The 18684-nt window shown below is 37.8% G+C and overlaps 3 protein-coding genes across 6 annotated transcripts; 2 read left to right on the top strand and 1 right to left on the bottom strand.

The window, feature by feature from the left end:
- The first annotated feature begins 1330 nt into the window (after window positions 1-1330).
- LOC113274532 (U-box domain-containing protein 33-like) lies at window positions 1331-5907 on the top strand. The gene is made up of 9 exons (XM_026523897.1): window positions 1331-1665; window positions 1978-2099; window positions 2220-2341; window positions 2661-2765; window positions 2895-3303; window positions 3420-3560; window positions 3732-4262; window positions 4582-5352; window positions 5535-5907. The coding sequence occupies exons 1-9, from the start codon at window positions 1476-1478 to the stop codon at window positions 5715-5717; spliced, it is 2574 nt and encodes an 857-aa protein (XP_026379682.1). The 5' UTR covers window positions 1331-1475; the 3' UTR covers window positions 5718-5907.
- A 1160-nt stretch (window positions 5908-7067) lies between these two features.
- On the top strand, window positions 7068-12851 carry LOC113274531. 3 transcript variants are annotated; one of them, XM_026523895.1, is made up of 10 exons: window positions 7068-7315; window positions 8612-8846; window positions 9224-9354; window positions 9694-9738; window positions 9832-9885; window positions 10449-10553; window positions 10645-10851; window positions 10954-11039; window positions 11153-12150; window positions 12257-12851. In XM_026523895.1, the coding sequence occupies exons 2-10, from the start codon at window positions 8645-8647 to the stop codon at window positions 12532-12534; spliced, it is 2106 nt and encodes a 701-aa protein (XP_026379680.1). In that variant the 5' UTR covers window positions 7068-7315; window positions 8612-8644; the 3' UTR covers window positions 12535-12851. The 3 variants fall into 3 exon arrangements, with proteins under 3 accessions (XP_026379680.1, XP_026379679.1, XP_026379681.1); XM_026523894.1 differs by having other exon boundaries at window positions 9221-9354; XM_026523896.1 differs by lacking the exon at window positions 7068-7315 and adding an exon at window positions 9077-9133 and having other exon boundaries at window positions 8742-8846; window positions 9221-9354.
- LOC113274530 (putative disease resistance protein RGA3) lies at window positions 12713-17610 on the bottom strand. 2 transcript variants are annotated; one of them, XM_026523893.1, is made up of 3 exons: window positions 14150-17610; window positions 13571-13661; window positions 12713-13306 (listed from the first exon to the last, which is right to left on the bottom strand). In XM_026523893.1, exon 1 carries the CDS (start codon window positions 17588-17590, stop codon window positions 15239-15241), a length of 2352 nt encoding a protein of 783 aa, XP_026379678.1. In that variant the 5' UTR covers window positions 17591-17610; the 3' UTR covers window positions 12713-13306; window positions 13571-13661; window positions 14150-15238. The 2 variants fall into 2 exon arrangements, with proteins under 2 accessions (XP_026379678.1, XP_026379677.1); XM_026523892.1 differs by having other exon boundaries at window positions 12713-13661.
- Between the last annotated feature and the right edge of the window lie 1074 nt (window positions 17611-18684).

Here is an 18684-nt window from a genome sequence, read left to right as displayed (position 1 = left end):
AACACTCGATCTGGTCTTGTAAATAAACTTTTAATCGCACAGGGAAATTGAGGGGATAACACAGTTTTCTGAGTCACGATTCAACATTAGGGGTCTGAAACAGAATTTTAGGTTAGAGATAAATTTAGGTCACCATAATAAACATTCGATTCGGTCACAAGGAAAAATTTAAGTCACAGAGCAAGTTATGGGACACAAAACAAATTTTGGGGCATCTAACATAATTTTGGATATCTACATAAGTTTCAAGTTACATGACATGTGTTTAGGTCATGAGATTGATTTAGTTCACCTAGTAATTTTTCGATTAAAATATAATCCGAAGACAAGTTTTGAATCACATGACAAAGTTCAAATTATACTACATATTTGGATCACCAGAATAATTGAGGTAATACCATAATGTTTGGATACATATTTAAGAATAATTTTTCTATTTTTAAAAGTCAAAAACAAGAAATTAATTTAGACTTATAAAACTATTTCAACTTTTTGTAAAGCAAAATATAAAAATAGTTCAAAATATTTTTGCTTATAACTTCTGTTTCAGGAGAAACACTTCTCCTTGTATCCAAAGGCACTTCACCTATTTTACATCTAAACAAACAAAGAACTCTTGATGACCATTGGATAAGGGCTGTCAATGGGTACCCATTACCCGGAACCGGAACCGGATCCGGTAGACTTAGGTCCGGTTCCGGGTCCTAAAGTTGGACCCATTAGCAACTTAGGACCCGACGGGTAATTACCCGATTGGACCCGAATCTAAACGGGTTCAAATGGGTAATACCCGCTGGATACCCGCGGGTACCGGGTACCCATTTATTCATACTTTTATTCATGTTTTTGCTAGTTTTAGCTTTGATATTTTACTCGTTTTAAATTTTTCTCTTACATTTAATTTTTATTTAGTACATTAATAAGAAATAATAATAAATTTTATAAAAGTTATTTAAATCCAAGCCAAAAAGAGACAAATATTAAGTTTTTGAGGCTTTTTTAATAGTTTTCTGAAGACCCAATGGGTAACCGGGACCGGCGGGTACCCGAATATTTAAACGAGTCCGGTTCTGAGTCCACAAGTGTAGGAACCGGACCGGAACTGTTAGGACCCGGATCCGACCTTTATAAGTAGGGTCCGGGCTAGTGATACCCGGGAGGACCCGGACCCGTTGACACCCCTAGTTTCATAAAATGAGGCGGACTTTTCTATGAAGGATAGCTCCGAGACATAACTAGGTTAGTAAATAACAACCATCAACATCAAATTCTTCCTCTTAAATTTTCTCGAGAGAGACAACTAATTTCCTTCCAACTTGTACCAGAAAAGATTTCCTCAAAAGAGTGAAACTCATAGATTTCTGAAAAAGATGGATTCATTACTTCATTTCAATGCTTGCATTTGAACTATTAAGAGAAAAGGGTCATTGAAATTTGAAGAAATTTTGCTTATAACTATAAATGTTACTCGATTAATGGAGCAGAGTAGTAGTAGGGAAATTGAAACAACAGAGAATCATCAAGAAATGGAAGAGAAAATATATGTAGCAGTTGGTAAAGAGGTTAGAGAAAGTAAATCAACATTATTATGGGCTTTAAAGAATTCTCGTGGAAGAAAAATTTGCTTACTTCATATTCATGTTCCTGCTCAAATGATTCCTATCAGTAATCTCTTTCTCCCTCTCTTTAATTATCTCTATTTTACTGTTTCTCTGGTTTTGAAAATTCTTCTGACATTGTTGTTAATGGTGGAGGATAATAAACAGTTGACTTTTCTGTGTTTGACTCTTTAAGCTTATTTTTGGATTTTAGAGTCTGGGTTTTGTTTGGTTTTTGATGGAATTGGAGGAATTTTTAATTGAATTCAAAATGTTTGATTATATTTCTCAATGGTTTTTTTTTTTTTTTTTCTTTTTTGAATTTTTGTGTGTGTGTAAGAAATGAATTTTAAGAGTTTTGGTTGTTTACTGAATGCAGTGGGAGGGAAATTTCCGGCATCTCAATGTAAAGATGAGGAAGTTACGGCGTATCGAGATCTCGAAAGACAGAAGATGGTTAAGAGCTTGAAGGAGTATCTTTTGCTTTGTGCTCAAGTTGGGGTATTGATTCTTCTGTGTTTTGCACTTTGATTTGTGATTTTGAAGTAGTCTATCACATGTATGATATGTATGTATGGGCTTTGGAATTTATAGTGTGCCGTTGTTTCGGGTTTTGTTCAGGTGAGGGTTGAGAAAATGGAAATTGAAATGGACAATATCGAGAGAGGAATCGTTGAACTTATCGCTCGGCATGACATTAAATGGCTTGTCATGGGAGCATCTGCAGACAAACACTACTGGAAGTGAGAGTTTGATGAACCCTTTTGCTTCTTGTTCACTACTAAAATGGCTGCCATAATTATCACTAGTATTATTACATCGAATCATCGATAATTGTTTATTGCATTGCAATTCATAAGCATTACTGCATTAGTTGAAGCAAAACGTACTTCTTTCCATTAAGTTATTAGGAACTAAATTCCTTAAAACTCCTATTTTGGTACCTCCAATTTTTATGGAGGGATTGATCTATGAATGTGATTCTATTACCAAAAATGATGAAACTTGCATTCAATCTGATGCTGCCTCATTTCTGATCTGTTGTACTTGATTAATTTGCAGAAAAATGGCAATGCTCAGGTCCAAGAAAGCAATCTTTGTGTGTAAACAAGCTCAAGTATCTTGCCATATATGGTTTGTCTGCAAAGGGTGCCTTATCCTAACGAGGTATGGTTTAGGAGTCACAAAAGACGTCAGGATTATGTCATGGATTCCTATTTCAACAATCAAACATGCTGTTCTAATATATACTTGGTAAAAGAACACTTAAAAGACTGGATGTGTATTCATATTCAGGGAAGTTAGTACGGGTGGAACGGAGGCAACTCCACCAGAGGTAGTAGTCCGTGAAACCACTGAAGCTGATGAATCAGGTGGTTCAAGCATGAGATCTCTCTCAGAGGGTCGTGAGGAACTTGCGAGACTCGCTAACCCTGTTAAGAATTCATTTCGGAGAGTGCAATCTGACAACTTTGACACTCGTGGAGCAGTAGTCACAACATCGTCTTCCATAGACAGATGGGAAGCTACAAGGACGAAGCCTTCTCAGGTGTCGGGGTTCACCATATGGTCTTTGTGCGAAGAAGTCGAGCCTTCAGTTTCTAACCAATTGATGCGATATCCAGGGAATGAAAATGGATTGTTACTGCCAAGAGGGCATGAATCTGACGTGGATTCTAGTGATTGTTCTCCACAGAATGAGCCAGTATGTCTACTTTAGATCCTTTCGATCTGAATCAACCTAGTATGACTATAATCTTTCAGTTAATGTAAAATGTCAGAATAAATGCTGCAATTACATTTGGTCGTGTAACTTTGCAGGTAGAAAGACGAATTACTGAAGAAATGTATGATCAACTACAGCATGCAATGGCCGAGACGGAAGATTCAAAGAGAGAAGCATTTGAAGAGTCAACTAGGCGTCGGAAGGCTGAAAGACATGCCATTGATGCTATGCGTCAAGTAAGTCTCTTTCTAAATCACTTTTGTCACCATGATAGTTCCGGTTATAGAACTATTTACACAGCATCATTCTCGTTCTCTTGGTTATCATACATGACTTAATCGACCAAGTGAGCCTATACACTTGGCACTCTTCTCATCTGACTAAGCTGTCAACCCATTTTATCCCAGGCTAAGGCATCAGAAAGATTATACGCCACTGAGATGAAACAAAGGAAAGATATGGAGGACATTCTAGCAAAAGAAAGTCTAGGATTAAATGAGATGAAGAATGAGCAAGATGATGTAGTAAAAGAACTTCAAACAGCTCAAGAGCAATTATCGTCCCTAGAGTGCAAACTGAATGACTCCGAACGCATTGGACAGGAGTTGGAAGATAAGATTGCCTCTGCTATGAATCAATTGAAAACTCTCAAGAGAGAACGAGATGATATGCAGTTAGAGCGTGACGAAGTATTCAGAGAAGCTGACAATTTTAGGAAAAGGAGAGAGGAAGAGAAAACCGTCTCAAAAAGTCCAGAGTTCTTCTGTGAGTTCTCTTTCATTGAGATAGAGGAAGCAACTCAGAAACTCAATGCATCACTTTTGATTGGTGAAGGAGGCTATGGGTGTGTATATAAAGGGTTTCTTCACAACACCGAGGTGGCTATAAAGATGTTGCACGCGACTAACTTACAAGGCCATTCAGAATTCCAACAAGAGGTAAATGTGGTGTACTCGTATGGGTAAACTACTGTTATGTATTTGTATATGCAGTAAGCCTATATCATACTTATGGGTGTGATCTTAACTAATGGCAAGTTCAATGGGTGTCTGGCCACGTCAAGGGACTGGTTTGATCATTCAGTGTATGCAGTGTTTGCATAGCACAACTAGATTCTTCCTATATATGTACATTATTGTATCGTAGTTGCAAAAATATGATCTTATTAGTGGGTTCTTTATTGTCAGCTGTGAGTTTAGAGATATAGAAGCAGCTTAAATATTAAATTGTTTAATCAAACTGTTGCTTGAATTTCAGGTTGACGTTCTAAGTAAGGTGAGACATCCCAATATCGTTACACTTGTTGGAGCCTGCCCGGAAGCCTGGGCGCTTGTTTATGAATACCTTCCCAATGGCAGTCTCGAAGATCGACTTACCTGTAAGGACAATACCCCTCCACTCTTATGGCAAACCAGAATCCAAATTGCCACCGAAATTTGTTCTGCCTTGATATATCTCCATACAAAGAACCCGCATAGCATCATTCATGGTGATCTCAAACCTGCCAATGTCCTTCTAGACGCCAATTTTGTAAGTAAACTTGGTGACTTTGGCATTTGCCGCTTAATCCCTCGGGGTGAATCCCCAAGCGGAAGCAGCACACCATTCTGTAGAACCCACCCAAAAGGAACACTTGTTTACATGGACCCTGAATTCCTAGGTACAGGACAACTTACTGCAAAATCAGATGTGTATTCATTTGGAATTGTGCTCCTTCGGCTTTTGACTGGGAGACCTGCAATGGGGTTAGTTAAGGAAGTAGAATATGCATTAGACAATGGAAATTTAAGCGACGTATTGGATGAATCAGCTGGTAATTGGCCATTTGTCCAGGCAAAACAGTTGGCTCAATTGGCATTAAGTTGTTGCCGAATGCACCGACGGAGTAGGCCAGATCTTGAGTCAGAGGTAATGAAGGTGCTTGAACCTTTGAAGGATTCATCTAGGGCTTCAACATCATCTTCTTGGATGGGAGACGAAGAGCAATCCCAAGGTCCTCCATCCTACTTCCTTTGTCCCATTTTACAGGTTAGCAGTAATTTTTAGTTTTCTTTTGTTTGGTAAAAATTGGCATACCACCATCTTGATGGAATTCAACTTTTCATCACCCATTTGTAATCTGTGTAAATAAGACCTATCATGTGATTAGTGCAGACTTTGACATCAACAGAATCACAAATTTATTGACCATTTTGATCTCTTAATTGCAGCAAGTAATGCGAGATCCACAAGTAGCAGCTGATGGTTTCACTTATGAAGCTGGCGCGCTTAAAGAATGGTTAGATGGTGGCAATGAGACCTCGCCCATGACCAACCTTAAGCTCACCCATCTGAATCTCGTCCCGAATCACTCACTTCGGTCAGCAATACAAGAATGGCAGCAACAACGGTGACCTACGTATCTCAGTTTCCATCATATACTTTTTTTCTTCTCATTTTATACAATTTGAGTTATGTATTATGTATTTATATCCATATTGTAAATAACATAGATAGAAATGTCACCTGTTTTGGTTGATGGAAAGTGTTGTAATCTTGTAGAGTTGGAGTGAGTTTGCAATTGCCAAAATTTGCATTTTTGTACTCCCTACGTTCACAGGTTGGTTTTGTTTTTAGAGAAAATTAAGGAAATTAAGAGAACTAATCATTGAAAGTGGTTCTTATGACACTTGTCAATAAAAGAAGTAAAGGAAATGGTCCTCATCACACTCATCACACTTGTCAGTAAAAAAAGTAAAGTGAAGTGGTTCACATGACACTTGTCATCAAAAAAAGTTAAGAGAAAAATGGTCCCACAAAACTAAAGTAACATTTGACTTCCAATTAGGAAACCATCCTATTTTTTTGAAACATTTATTTATAGAAACCAGCCTATTATTTAAGAACGGAGGAAGTAGTATTCTAGATCTCCATTACCGTACTGTTTGTAAGCATATATGCATTGTACTATTGTTACTATTGTTTATAAATGTCTGCAATGACTCTGCATTGTTTCCTAATTGTTGATTGTGATAGAAGCAAAAATACCACTCACTTGAGCCGTACGAAGTTACTTCTCGACTGTTCGAATATTAATTTTGAAGTTACTTTTTAACTTCTAGATGCAGAAATGTGAAATTAGTTGTTAATAAGGACTTGGTATAAAACTCGACTGGATGATCAGACATGGACCTGATCTGAGTCCCAAACTCGTCAGTACTCGATATCCATTTTCATTATTTTAGATGATAAATTTTAATTTTATACTATGTTTATTTACTCCTGACTCATCTGAGTCGTCTGGATCTGAGTCATCTGAATCTGAGTGAAATCACCTGATTCATCTGGATCTGACTCGATATGTTTGTTTTGAATCAGATCTGACTCATCTGACTCAAAAAAATGTGAGTCAGTGGTTTGGTCCCGTGAGTCAGGGGTATTTTGTTACCTGACTCAAATGGGTCCGAGTCAGGGATTATATCTGAGTCATAAGTCGAGTCAGATCTGACTCAAAATGCAAAACAAATGGTCTGACTGCTGATTTGGCCCGAGTCAGAGGTTGACTCAAATCCAGACGCCGAGTTAGCTGCACACAAACAAGATGTTAGATTTTTAAAATTAATACAGAAAATAAATCCTACTGCTGACACGTGGCATTAAGACAAATATTTCGTGATGTACACTAATTTCACATATAATTCACTGTTCTATCTTAACTTTCCAGAATATTTTCTGAAAAGGATATACCATTAAACTCACAATTCCACCTTTACCCCTCTAACACTAAATCCTTCGTCTTCTTCTTCTGCCCTATTCTATATTTTTTCCCTCCCTCGAGAACCTTCCCGATTTCGGCGATCACACAGATTCATACTTCATATCTAGGGTTTCTCAGTTTCTTTTCTTCACAAAACATCGAATCGCTCAAGATCTTAAACTTTTCCTGTAAATCGTATCTTGATTACAGCTGAAAATCAAATCTCTCCTTTCTCCTGTATCTATCTAGCTGCTGGTATGTAAACTTTCTCAACTTCTTTGATTTGGATCTTATGGTGTGGAACGCTAAATTGGAATGTGTTTTGATTTTTTAATTGATTGATTTTTGTGAGCTTTTTTGAAATTGATTGCTCTGTTTCTTGATTGGTTTAGACTTAATTCTATGTTATTATATTTTCCTATGCGTGATCTGAGTTTTAATTTTTTGTAGATCTCTATTTTGTTATATGTTAGGGTTTGTGTAGTGATTGATTTAGTTGATGTTTAGCTTTAAAAGATTGTGAATGAATAGGAGAAAGACCTGGATTCGATTGCTAGGGTTGAGATTTAATGACAGTGAATTTGGTGGTGACACATTGGATTTGAATTTTGTAGGTACCATTAGGTGCCAATTTTACAGTATGATTCTTTGTTTACTTCTCCTGGTCCTGCATGATCTTTGTTTTTATGTATGAAGTGGGGAAAACAAGAATTATATTATTAGGTTTTAGATGGTGTGGACCTATGCGTCTACTTGGTTAATGGCTTTGATTGATGCAACTGTTTAAGCTACTAGCCACCTAAGTGGATTAGTGTAATAGAAAATTGGAGTAATTTAGAGGGCAAAGAATGGCAGTTGTGCTCATATTATATATAGTCAATGCTGAGTTCCTTAAAAGTTAGGCATGTTTCACATTTGTTGAGCTGTAGTTGGAAACCATGAGCATCATAAAGTTAGCTTCGAATTGTTGCATTTGTTGAAGATATTTAGCCTAATACACGTAGTTTTGACTTAGTATCGGTAATGTAGGTTCTGGAGAAGAGGTATGTTCTCTTGGTGTTGAGTTTGCTTTCATCTAGAGAGAATGTTTAGCTAAGGACGTTGATTGATGCAACTGTTTATGCTACTAGACACCTAAGCGGATTAGTGTGATAGAAAATTGGAGTAATGTAGAGGGCAAAGAATGGCAGTTGTGCTCATATTATAGTCAATGCTGGGTTCCTCAAAAGTTTGTCATGTTTCACATTTGTGGAGGTGTAGTGGGAAACCATGAGCATCATAAAGTAAGCTTTGAATGGTTGCACTTGTTGAAGGTAGGACTATTTAGCCTAATACACGTAGTTTTGACTTAGTATCGGTGTTGTAGGTTCTGGAGAAGAGGTATGTTCACTTGGTGTTGAGTTTGCTTTCATCTAAAGAGAATGTTTAGCTGTTTTTGCTCAAGTTGCATGATCTCAAGTGAATAAATATAGTTGTTATTGGTATGGGAGTGCTCAATTATTGATATATGTATCTGTCGGATCTTACTCTCTCTTTTTTTGTATTTTTCAGAGACTTCTCTCACATAGCACTTGGAATCTTTAAATGCCCGCAGCAAACTTAAGGTCCAGTAACAATCTAGATGCAATGATGTTTGGACAGAATCTCGTGAAAGCAGATGAAACAAATGATTCTCTTGATACTTTCATTAGACAAGCAATAGGGAAAGAACCTGTTCTTCCTTATTCTAGGGCGGCTGACAGCCCAATCCAGTGGATTCAGTTCCTTAGCTCTTTAGACCCACAAGGTATTGACAAACTATATAGCTTTCAAAGTTTTAAGACACCTGTAGTGTGAAAAGTCTTATAGCTAGTAAGTTTTAAAGGTGTTAGTTACTGCTTATTTGCATCCAAGATTAGTTTTATTAGAAATTTAACCACCCCATGATACGTATTAAAGTCCCTATGGAAAGGGACATAGGGTGTGTCAGTAGCGAGCACATTCTAAAATCCTGAGGCCTTTGTTACCTTTGCTCAGGTGAGGTGGCCTCGGTGAGCCTGAAAAAGTATGTGAAGTGTCATAACTCGTAAGCAGGTATTTTGGGGTTGTAGTTAGCATTAGGTTTCGTCAGGATACCAGTAAATGATCCAACATTCATTTTGTGCCTCTTTCTTTTTGCAGCAGATCTCTCTGGGTGGCCCTTGTATCCCAAGGTTCCGATGCAGAAGTGCGACAAATGTGTTCGAGAATTTTGCTCGCCCATTAACTATCGAAGACATATACGTCTGCACCGTCGGTCTTTGAAGATTGAAAAGGTTTCTATGCTTCCTGTTGAAATCTTGTTTCTCAGTTCACTATCTTTATAGGTTTTGAGTCTCTCACTCATTGACAAGAGTCATTTAAATTTCAATGAACAGAAATGTCAATTTTCTTTTTCCACGACTTACTTAGAACATGTTAGTGCTCTTTAGAAAATTAGAGTATAATAAATGTAATATTTTGCTACCGTTGTATAAAGGAAGTTCGCTCAGTATCTTGTTAGCTTCTCTTTAGCCTAATGTTCAAATATAATACAAGATCACGGTAAATTGACTAGTGAAATTTGTTACCTCCTTTAATTCCCGTATCTAATTTGTTTTCTGTATGTTGTTTAGGACTCTACTAAGATTAGGGATCTCATGGGAGCATTTTGGGATAAGGTAATTTAACTCTGCGTTTTACTTGAGCAATCCATTTGGTCCATTCCTCCTTTTGGACCCAATTTCTTACTTATGTCCTTCTGTGTTTCACAGCTGTCTATGGATGAGGCTAAGGATGTTATATCATTTGATACTGTGATGTTGGAGGTAATTACCTGGTCTAAAATTCATAATTGCTTTTTATTTTATTTATTGTAGTTGTAAGTTCATTTAATCTATAGTTCTCAGTATTCTGTGGATGAATCTGATTTGAGCTGTTATTACTTCCCGCCCCTTATTATCTTCTTTGGACCTACTTGGCCATTAGGCGAATTGCATGATTGAATAACTAATGGACTGGGTACAGCGTGAAAAACCCGATTATTGCAGTACAACTATAATTATAGCCCCATAGTTTTTGTATTAAGGTTAGACGAGAATGCACTTAACTGACATGGACAACTCTTAGCTCTTAACTGACGAGAATGCACTTAACAAACAGAAGACTGCATAGAGGTACAAGAGTAGTTATGGATCTCCAAGAGTCTTCCTTGTCTAGGTATATACTTGTCCATCTAGAAAGTCCGCAGTCTATGGGTAGTGGTTAGGCATCCTGTAGTTGTTGTGTTGTCCTCATTCAGTTGTTTATAGTCTTTTTTTGTTTGTTTGTTTGGCGCAATATATGTGCATTTTCATCTGTTGGATGCTTTCTAACAAGAAATAAGTTGCAGGGGGTTCCTGGATCTGCAGTTGTAAGGGCGCTGGCATCGTTTATCCGTAAACCGGGGTTTTTCTCACTGCCTCAAAGTTATGTCAAGGCTGGTGCTGCTCTACTGGTTAGACACTTGTTCAGTATTTGTTATTAATTAACATTTTTATAGTATCTGTCAGTTTTAAGGTATTCAAAGGTGCATATGCTTTCTCCAGGATCTCATTCAAGGAAGGCCTTCGAGGTTTCCTATATCCTCTACTGAATTATTCAGTATCCTTCATGATGCCAGCGAGAAGACATTCTTGTGTCCTGGCACAGCTATATCAATGCAAAAATTTATGTTTGATGGTGAACCTGGGAAGATTGGACTGGAAATGAAGAATCTAATCGCTTGCACTAGTTTCTTAGTCGAGCAAAAACTGGTAACTAATTTATACCTCATCCTGATTTTGTTTGACGTATTCTGCTCAATAGCTCCATTCCATCTATATCTATTGCGGTCTGATAATTACATTGCAATGCAGATTAAGGAATGCCTTGTCGAGAAAGATGCAGAAGCTCTAAGGTGTCAAAAGTTGCTTGTAGAGGAGGAAGAAGCTGCTCAGAGAAGGTATTTTTCTAGTGTTTCCATTCATTTAGATTATGAACCATTCATTGAAGACTTGAATTTGGGAGTTTGACTAATAAAAATTATATGTTTGGTCTGTTCTTTTGTCCATGCAGACAGTTTGAACTCTTGGAAAGAAAAAGGCTAAAGAAGCTTAGGCAAAAAGAGCAGAAAGCAAAGGAGCAAGTCGAAGTAGAAGATGTAGATCTAAAAGAAGATTCCTCAATTTCTGTTGAGGTTTCAGAATCTACGTCCAACTCTCATACTCCTGAACTTTCTATAGTTCGACCTTCAAGCACAGATGAAGGATGTGATAATGCTGATAATGCAGATAAGGCAGAAATTGACATGGCTTATGAAACTTCCAACTCTACCGATCCTCAGAATTTTGACCACCAACATGTACAGCAAGGGAACAGTCAACAGCAAGGAGATGGTCAACAGCATGGAAATGGTCGACAGCGTGCAGTTGCTAATCGACGTTCACGACGCAGTGAACCAAATAGCTTCCGTGCAGGTCATGTCGTTCCAGTTTCTAAGTTGGGAGCTATTCAGAAACGTGGGAACTACAGAGACCTTAAGACAACTCCTCTAGCCAACAAAAGTCAAAGAGTATGGACCAGGAAAACCAAAATTGAGAATGAGAGAATAAGTTCAAATGCTGTGGTACAAAGAGACACGAGAGATGAACAAGACGTAGGTGGCAGTGGCGATTTGTTGATAGGTTCAATCCCCGTCACACTTGGGGAGTGTAGTACCAGCAGTCAGATTAAGGTCGATCAATGCACCTCGGATTACCAGCCAGGTCAACGGAACATTAGCAGTGGCAGTATGCAAGAAAAGTCGGTAAAGATTGAGCTTGTCCAAAGTGGGACAAATAAATCGAAGACAAAGCACTGGAGGCCTGTGGGGAGACGTGAAAGAAGGAAAAGAGAAAAAATCGAATTTGTAGGAGAATCTTCAAACCTGATAGATGACAGTTGTATACCTCGCAATAATTCTGATGGGTGCAGTGGTTTGGAAGGGGCAGGTTCTTCAGAAGCTACAAAGGAAGCACACTCAACAGGGAGAAAACTATTTTCCAGCCATGAAGTGAAGGCTTTTCTCGCTCAGAGTATGAACAACAAATTTCTTCTTGTGTTAATTTTAACTAACATTTTTATCGTCTGAAATCATGTGCCTGACTGAATGACTAATCGTCTCAACTATACTTCTTGCAGGATGGAAGGAAGCTATCGCTTCAGATCATGTGAAGTTGGTCCTGTCTCCAGAAACAGAACTGCCAGAGTGCGTTGAGAACCAGGATGTTCAAGCAACTGCACATATACCATCAGATAGTGGCAATCGTAGTATTCTCGGCAGTGCAGAGAATAGACTCGCCGGTACCAATGGTCCTGAACGTGCGAAAAATGGTAATTCCAAACATGCCAAGTTTAAAGCAAAGCCGGAGAGAGGTTATAAGCTAAAGTACATCCCCAAACAAAGAAATAGTTCATGATGGAATAAATCAAGGGGAAAGAAATAACATACAACTGTTGTACCAAAGTGTGTAGTGTGCAACAGCATCAAATCATCATTATTCATTGCAGAGGTTCCAGTTTTAGAAGAGAGTCTTCTGTGTCAGAAGCATGAAAAAAAAAATGATTCATTGGTAGAACTAGAAATATTTCACCAAATTTGTAACCTCTTCTGTTTCTTTCTCTTTCCTGTTATTGTGAGGGTAAGTGAATAGAGATAGTACAACTGTGAAAAATAAAAAGTTTAGTAGGGATTTTGTCTTAAAATCTTTAAAGTAATTTTGGGGTCTTTCCATTAGGTTCCTTTGTGCTTAACCTCTCTTATGGTGTTTGCATATAGTGACAGTTTCGGCTTCCCATTTTTCAGATTCTTCGTTATTTTTGGATACTAGACTTGTTGTCCATTTTATCTCAAGTCCCAGATATCTCAAATCAGACGATGATGGCAGCTTTGATGTCGGAAACTGTACCAAAGTATGTAGTGTGCAACAGCATCAAATCATCATTATTCATTCATTGAGGTTCCAGTTTTAGAAGAGTCTTCGTAGCTGCAGCTTACAGAAAGAGGAAAAGGGACCCATTGTTACTGCCCAAGCTGGAGACACGGTCCTCTGATGTTGGTAAAAAGGCAGACACGGTCCTCTGATGTTGGTAAAACGAATTCGGATTTTGGAAAATGTTGAATCATAAACTTAAAATTGAACGAGTCCTGTATTCAAGTCAATTACTAGAGTAGAGTCTTCAAGTCTCATGCTGAAAAACAATGTCGCCAATTGATTAGAACCGGTTGGTCACAAAGACAACGTACAGCATTTCCGTAGATGTGTATTAAAACAGAAAAAGGAAGATGGTATGTTGAATTACATGGAATGAACTCAAATTTAGTTACTAGTTAATACACGGACTTTGTAGCAAATCAATCTACAAATGGAAGTTGCAGAACTACAATCGGTATCCGGCCATAGAATATTTACAACCCAATGGTTGCACAAGTTTTCATCAAAATGTTGTACACACCTGAGAATACTCCACAATTGTTGATGTAAATTCTCGATTTTGCTATAAAAGCATGGTTTCACGACTTCTGATCACCAATTTCTGTTGTTTACTTTAGGATATCGCATGTCAAGAGCAGAGCAGAAAACAATTTACAGTTAATCCTCGGTAAATTAAGTCATAGTAAACTAACAATACCACCAAACAAATAATTTTTCTGGACTAAACCTTGTCAATTTACCGAGTCGAGATGTGTGAGGGAAATAATCAGCAAACTGAAATCATTTTCTTAAGTCAGTCATCGATGTTGGGTACAACTCTAAACTCCCCAACTTCCCAGCCAACTAGACAACCAATAGAACTTCTAGTTCCAAGGGCCGATGAAATTTCGGGGAAATATTTTTAGTAACAAAAATTGTTGATTAGAAGAAGTTAAATTCTTAAGGTTTAAAATTCAGTGATCTGGAACTTAAAAATCAGGTCACACGCAATGAGATATATTTTTCTTCTTTTATGATTGAAGTACCAAAAGATCGTAATATTGTCCATACTGATCTCAAGATAAGAAAAAACGAGAAGAGAGAGAGAGAGGAGAAAAACCTTGTGGGAGGTGTGCAATCTTATGCAATTCTTCATTACGACATCGTTTTTGCAGAAGTGGGCAGTACCTAATGTTTAACTTTTTCAGAGAGGTCAGGCGCAGCATCTGTTCTGCAGAAGGAAGATACTTTAGCTCCTGGCAGTTGTATATGTCCAATGTCTGAAGGGAAGAAAATACGCCAAACCACTCGGGCAAACTCAACAGACAAGGAAAACCTGTTATAGTAAAACACTGTAATGAACTAATGAGTTGAAGTTGTTCTGGCAACACATCCCTAAGAGTAGGCCACCCGCATATCTTTAATTCACGGAGGGAAACGAAGTATTGTTCACCATCTGATCCGGAGGCTTCTGGGAATGGGAAAGATACTAAGTCTCTGGAAAACCCACCAATTGTCAGCGTCCGAAGTGCCGGGAGGTATTGTATACCATCTGGCAATGATTGAAGACTTCTACACTCCTCAATCTTTAAATAGGTCATAGCATTCAGCCCCCTAAATGCAGGCAATGACGTTAAAGAATGGCAATGTGAAATTTCTATCTCGGAGAGAAAGTTGTTACAAAGATCATCTGGTTGATAATGCTGATGCTCCTCATCATCTGGAAGAAAGCCTAGAAACTCATCAGCAAAACTGACATGTAAGGTCTGGAGAACATTGTTGGTCCCGTGAAGCAGTTTTAGAGGTAGAGACTTGAGAGAAACTTCTGACAGCCTAATTGGAAAACTTAACTTTTTAAGAGATGCAAATCTTGTAGGTGTGGTTAATAATTTGTCGCAGCCAACTATCTCCAACATTTCAAGGGAAGAGAAACTACATGTTGATGACCGCTGGTCTTCTAACCATTCTTCTAAATTAGTGAAATAGCATAAATGAAGCTCTACCAAAGAAGGGAATGATGCTTCCTCATTGCTCGTGGCTTTTACATCACTTCGGTAGAACTCAAAACCAATCTGTTTGATAGCTCTCATTCCTTCCATATAAAGATATCTAAGAGACTGTAATCTTCCAAGTGCAGGAAGATGTTCACAGTTTCCACAATCCTCTAGAGTGATATATACCAAATTCGGAAGATACACCGAAGTACTCATCATCCATGTAGGGAACTTTGAACCAGCGAAATAAGATATCCTTTAACTCTTTTAGATTTGGGTGAGGTTGGAGGCCATTTATCACTACTAGAACCATCATCATCATCATCATCGGCAGCAACTTCATCATCATATAGACGACTCTGTGAATCCCAGCGCAGTTGTAAGTGTATTATATCTTTCTCCCCCTTCAAGTTTGCTTGTGTGGCATCTGTCACGCTTCCCAAATTTTCAATAATCAGTTTACCTCCAAGGAGATTTAAATCTTTCAATTCTTCTATACCATAACCTTTGCCTATTCCCACTATAAATAAAGATAGTGTCTTAAGTTTACCCAAACTGCTTACATCTCTTGGCATTTGAGACAACTCAATTCTTGCACTGATTAGACTATTTTTACTTCCTCTATATCGATACTTATAACTAAATATGAGATGTTCCAAACTGATTAGTTGTCCCATGTCCTGGGGAAGCTCTTTTATATTACATCCTTTTAGCCTCAAAGTTTGCAAACTATAGAGCTGACAGAAAGAACAAGGGAAAGTTCTGATTCCAGTACGTGAGAGATCAAGATATCTAAGATGCTTTAGTTTGCAAATTGATTGAGGCAACTCTTCAATTCCTGCGTGACTTAGATTTAATACCCTTAGTAAACTCAAGCTGGAGATCTGCTTAGCCCAGACACCTTCAGCGTAATAAAATCTATTAAACACTCGACCAAAAGAAACTAAAGTGTGCAGTTTTTTGGAGGCTGTGTAAATCTCCGAGGGAATTGCACATGCGTCATAATCAAGGAACTGTAAGCCTAAGCGACGAAATTTAGGTTGCTGAATAACATTTGCATCATTATCTTTTATAAAATTCTCACTACTTACATTCACCATCCGAGAATCATTCCCAGCAATTGATATTGCAAGATCGTGCACAAGATCATGCATTCTGCAAAACTTGATATCCCCCCATTTGTTTCTCTGCTCATCCAGGAAAAAAGAGTTGAGCAGCAAAATTTTGAAATATTCGTTACCTAGAGTTTCGGGCGATGCGTTTGAGTGGCTGAGGAGTCCTTCTGCCATCCATAGTAGGATTAGTTCCTTCTTCAAGAAATAATGACCCTTGGGATATATCGAACACTGCGAAAAGCATCGTTTCACATGTGGCGATAAATGATCATAACTTAACTTCAATAAAGAATTGATCTTATTTTGTTCTGTCGGCAGATTCCAAATTTGGCTGTTCAAGATAGATAACCATTCCCCTTTGTCTTTTTTAGAGTAGAGCAAACCTCCAAGAGTCTTTGCAACTAGAGGAAGACCTCCACACTTGCTCGCAATTTGCTTCCCTATGTTGACTAGATCTGTTGTTTCCCTTGCACCATCGTGTCCAAATGCGATTTTCTTAATTATAGACCAACAATCATATTTAGGTAAACCTTGTAACTGGTAGATCATGTATCGACAATCTGTCATCGGAGGAATAGCCACAGTACTTCGCGTAGTCATAAGAATTTTACTTCCTTTGCAACTCATAGACAAAAGATCTTTCAACAACTCCTGTACATTGATGTCACGATTCATCCACACATCATCGAGTACTATTAGGCATTTCCCCACCATAAGTCTCTCTTTCAGGCGATCGACAATGTCTTCCAAGCTTGAATGGCGGTCGAAATTGGGTCCTAAGAGGTCCCGAAAGATCTCCTCAATGTTTGATTTTCGGGACACAGAAACCCACATTTTGATTTGAAAATGATCAGCAATAGCATATACCAGTTGGGCAAGAGTGGTCTTGCCAATCCCTCCCATACCTGTGATGCGAACAACAGAAAAAATTTCTTGGTTTAATAAATCTAATATTTTTGATATATCATCCATCCTTCCCACAACAGCAGCTGGATCATTAATATTGGAAGATGTTTCTGGTATGTTTCCGTTCGTACCAGAACTACCCAACTGATTAATAAAGTTGAATCTCTTCATATTATTTGTGATTCCGTCCAACTTTGTATTGACACTTCTGATTTTATATGCTATCTTAAAACCAAATCCATATGTTCTTTTTTTCATTTTATTTCGAAGAAGTTTATACTGAAGTTCGGCCAATATGTCCTCAGCATCATAAGCCACATCCTTAAGTTCTCCCAACCAATTCACCAACAGATTATTTTCTACTTGCCGCTTCTCAGCATCGTCTAATACAACTTCAATTAGTTTTAATGTTTGAGCAAGCCTTTTCAGTTCACCGTTGACACTCCAAACAAGAGCAAGATCGACGGAACAATAGGTTGACACTTTGGCGATTAATAACCTGACTATTGGTGATACAAAAATTGTACCCGCCACAATTAGATCCATTTGTAGATTCGCTCGCTTCTTCTTTCTATGACTGAAAAAAGGTTTTGATGATAACTCTCTCTCTGTTTTTATTTCACTCGTTTAAACCTCTTCCACATGAGTAGCTCGAGAGGAGAGGATAATCATAATGAACCAGAGAATGTCAACTTCTATGGAGTTGGGATAGCAAGGACACGTAATACCAGTACTACCTCAACATTTTTCTTAATTCTTTTTTAATACATAAAATAAAAAACTGACTCTTTCATACAATAATTAATTCATTACTAGTCTTGTGCCCGTGCGTTGCACGGGGTTAAGTGTTTTGTTTTGGGTCCTATGTTTAGTAATTTGTTACCTCTTCCACAAATTCAATGAAATTTCTAAATTTTCCTGATTGTTATTCAAAGACCATTGTTGTTTGGATTATCATTTTGGTGAAGAAAAGTCTCACTTGTATGCATCTACGTGTTTATATGCATTTAAACGAGGAGTGAGTGAGAAAAAATGAAGAGCATCTAAGAGATGATTTACATAGTGGATAGAGAAAATTACTGGTTAAGGAAAATTTACCCATAAAAGAAGAATCTGCCGGCTTATTGGTGTGTAACTTTCACTTACAATCTATTTCTGCAGGCAATTTCAGAGGACTTCATGTTTTAATTCATAAAGGGCTTAGTTACATTACAACAACTTCCATTTATACCATATATTATGTTACCTAAATGTCATGCGGCAAATGGACAGCGAAGCTACTTATGCAACAACTTCCTATCTTATACAAACCCTATTCACAGAAATATATGCACCTCTAAACTAACCCTAGTGACTCATTTAAAATGATATGTAAAACAGCAGTGTACAGGACCTAATGTGACACCTTACAGTACGTATCTGGTTGTGCCTATTTTGTCTTTTATCCTGCTTCAGTGTGCCTCCTCTCTATATAGATTTTCCGCTGCATTAATTCAGGAACAATGGAAGCCTCCAAGTGGTAACCTTGAAGTGCCAATATGTGCACAAAATTCACTTGGCCCTGATGAATTCAGAAGAAAAGATCACATGATCATTGGTTTCCTTGTTGATTATTATACTACTACTACAAAAACGTTGAG

The sequence above is a fragment of the Papaver somniferum genome, chromosome 4, assembly GCF_003573695.1.
Source record: "Papaver somniferum cultivar HN1 chromosome 4, ASM357369v1, whole genome shotgun sequence".
Classification (NCBI taxonomy): Eukaryota; Viridiplantae; Streptophyta; class Magnoliopsida; order Ranunculales; family Papaveraceae; genus Papaver; species Papaver somniferum.
The sequence above is the reverse complement of the archived record's forward strand: the minus strand, read 5'-3'. Positions and strand labels throughout refer to the sequence as shown.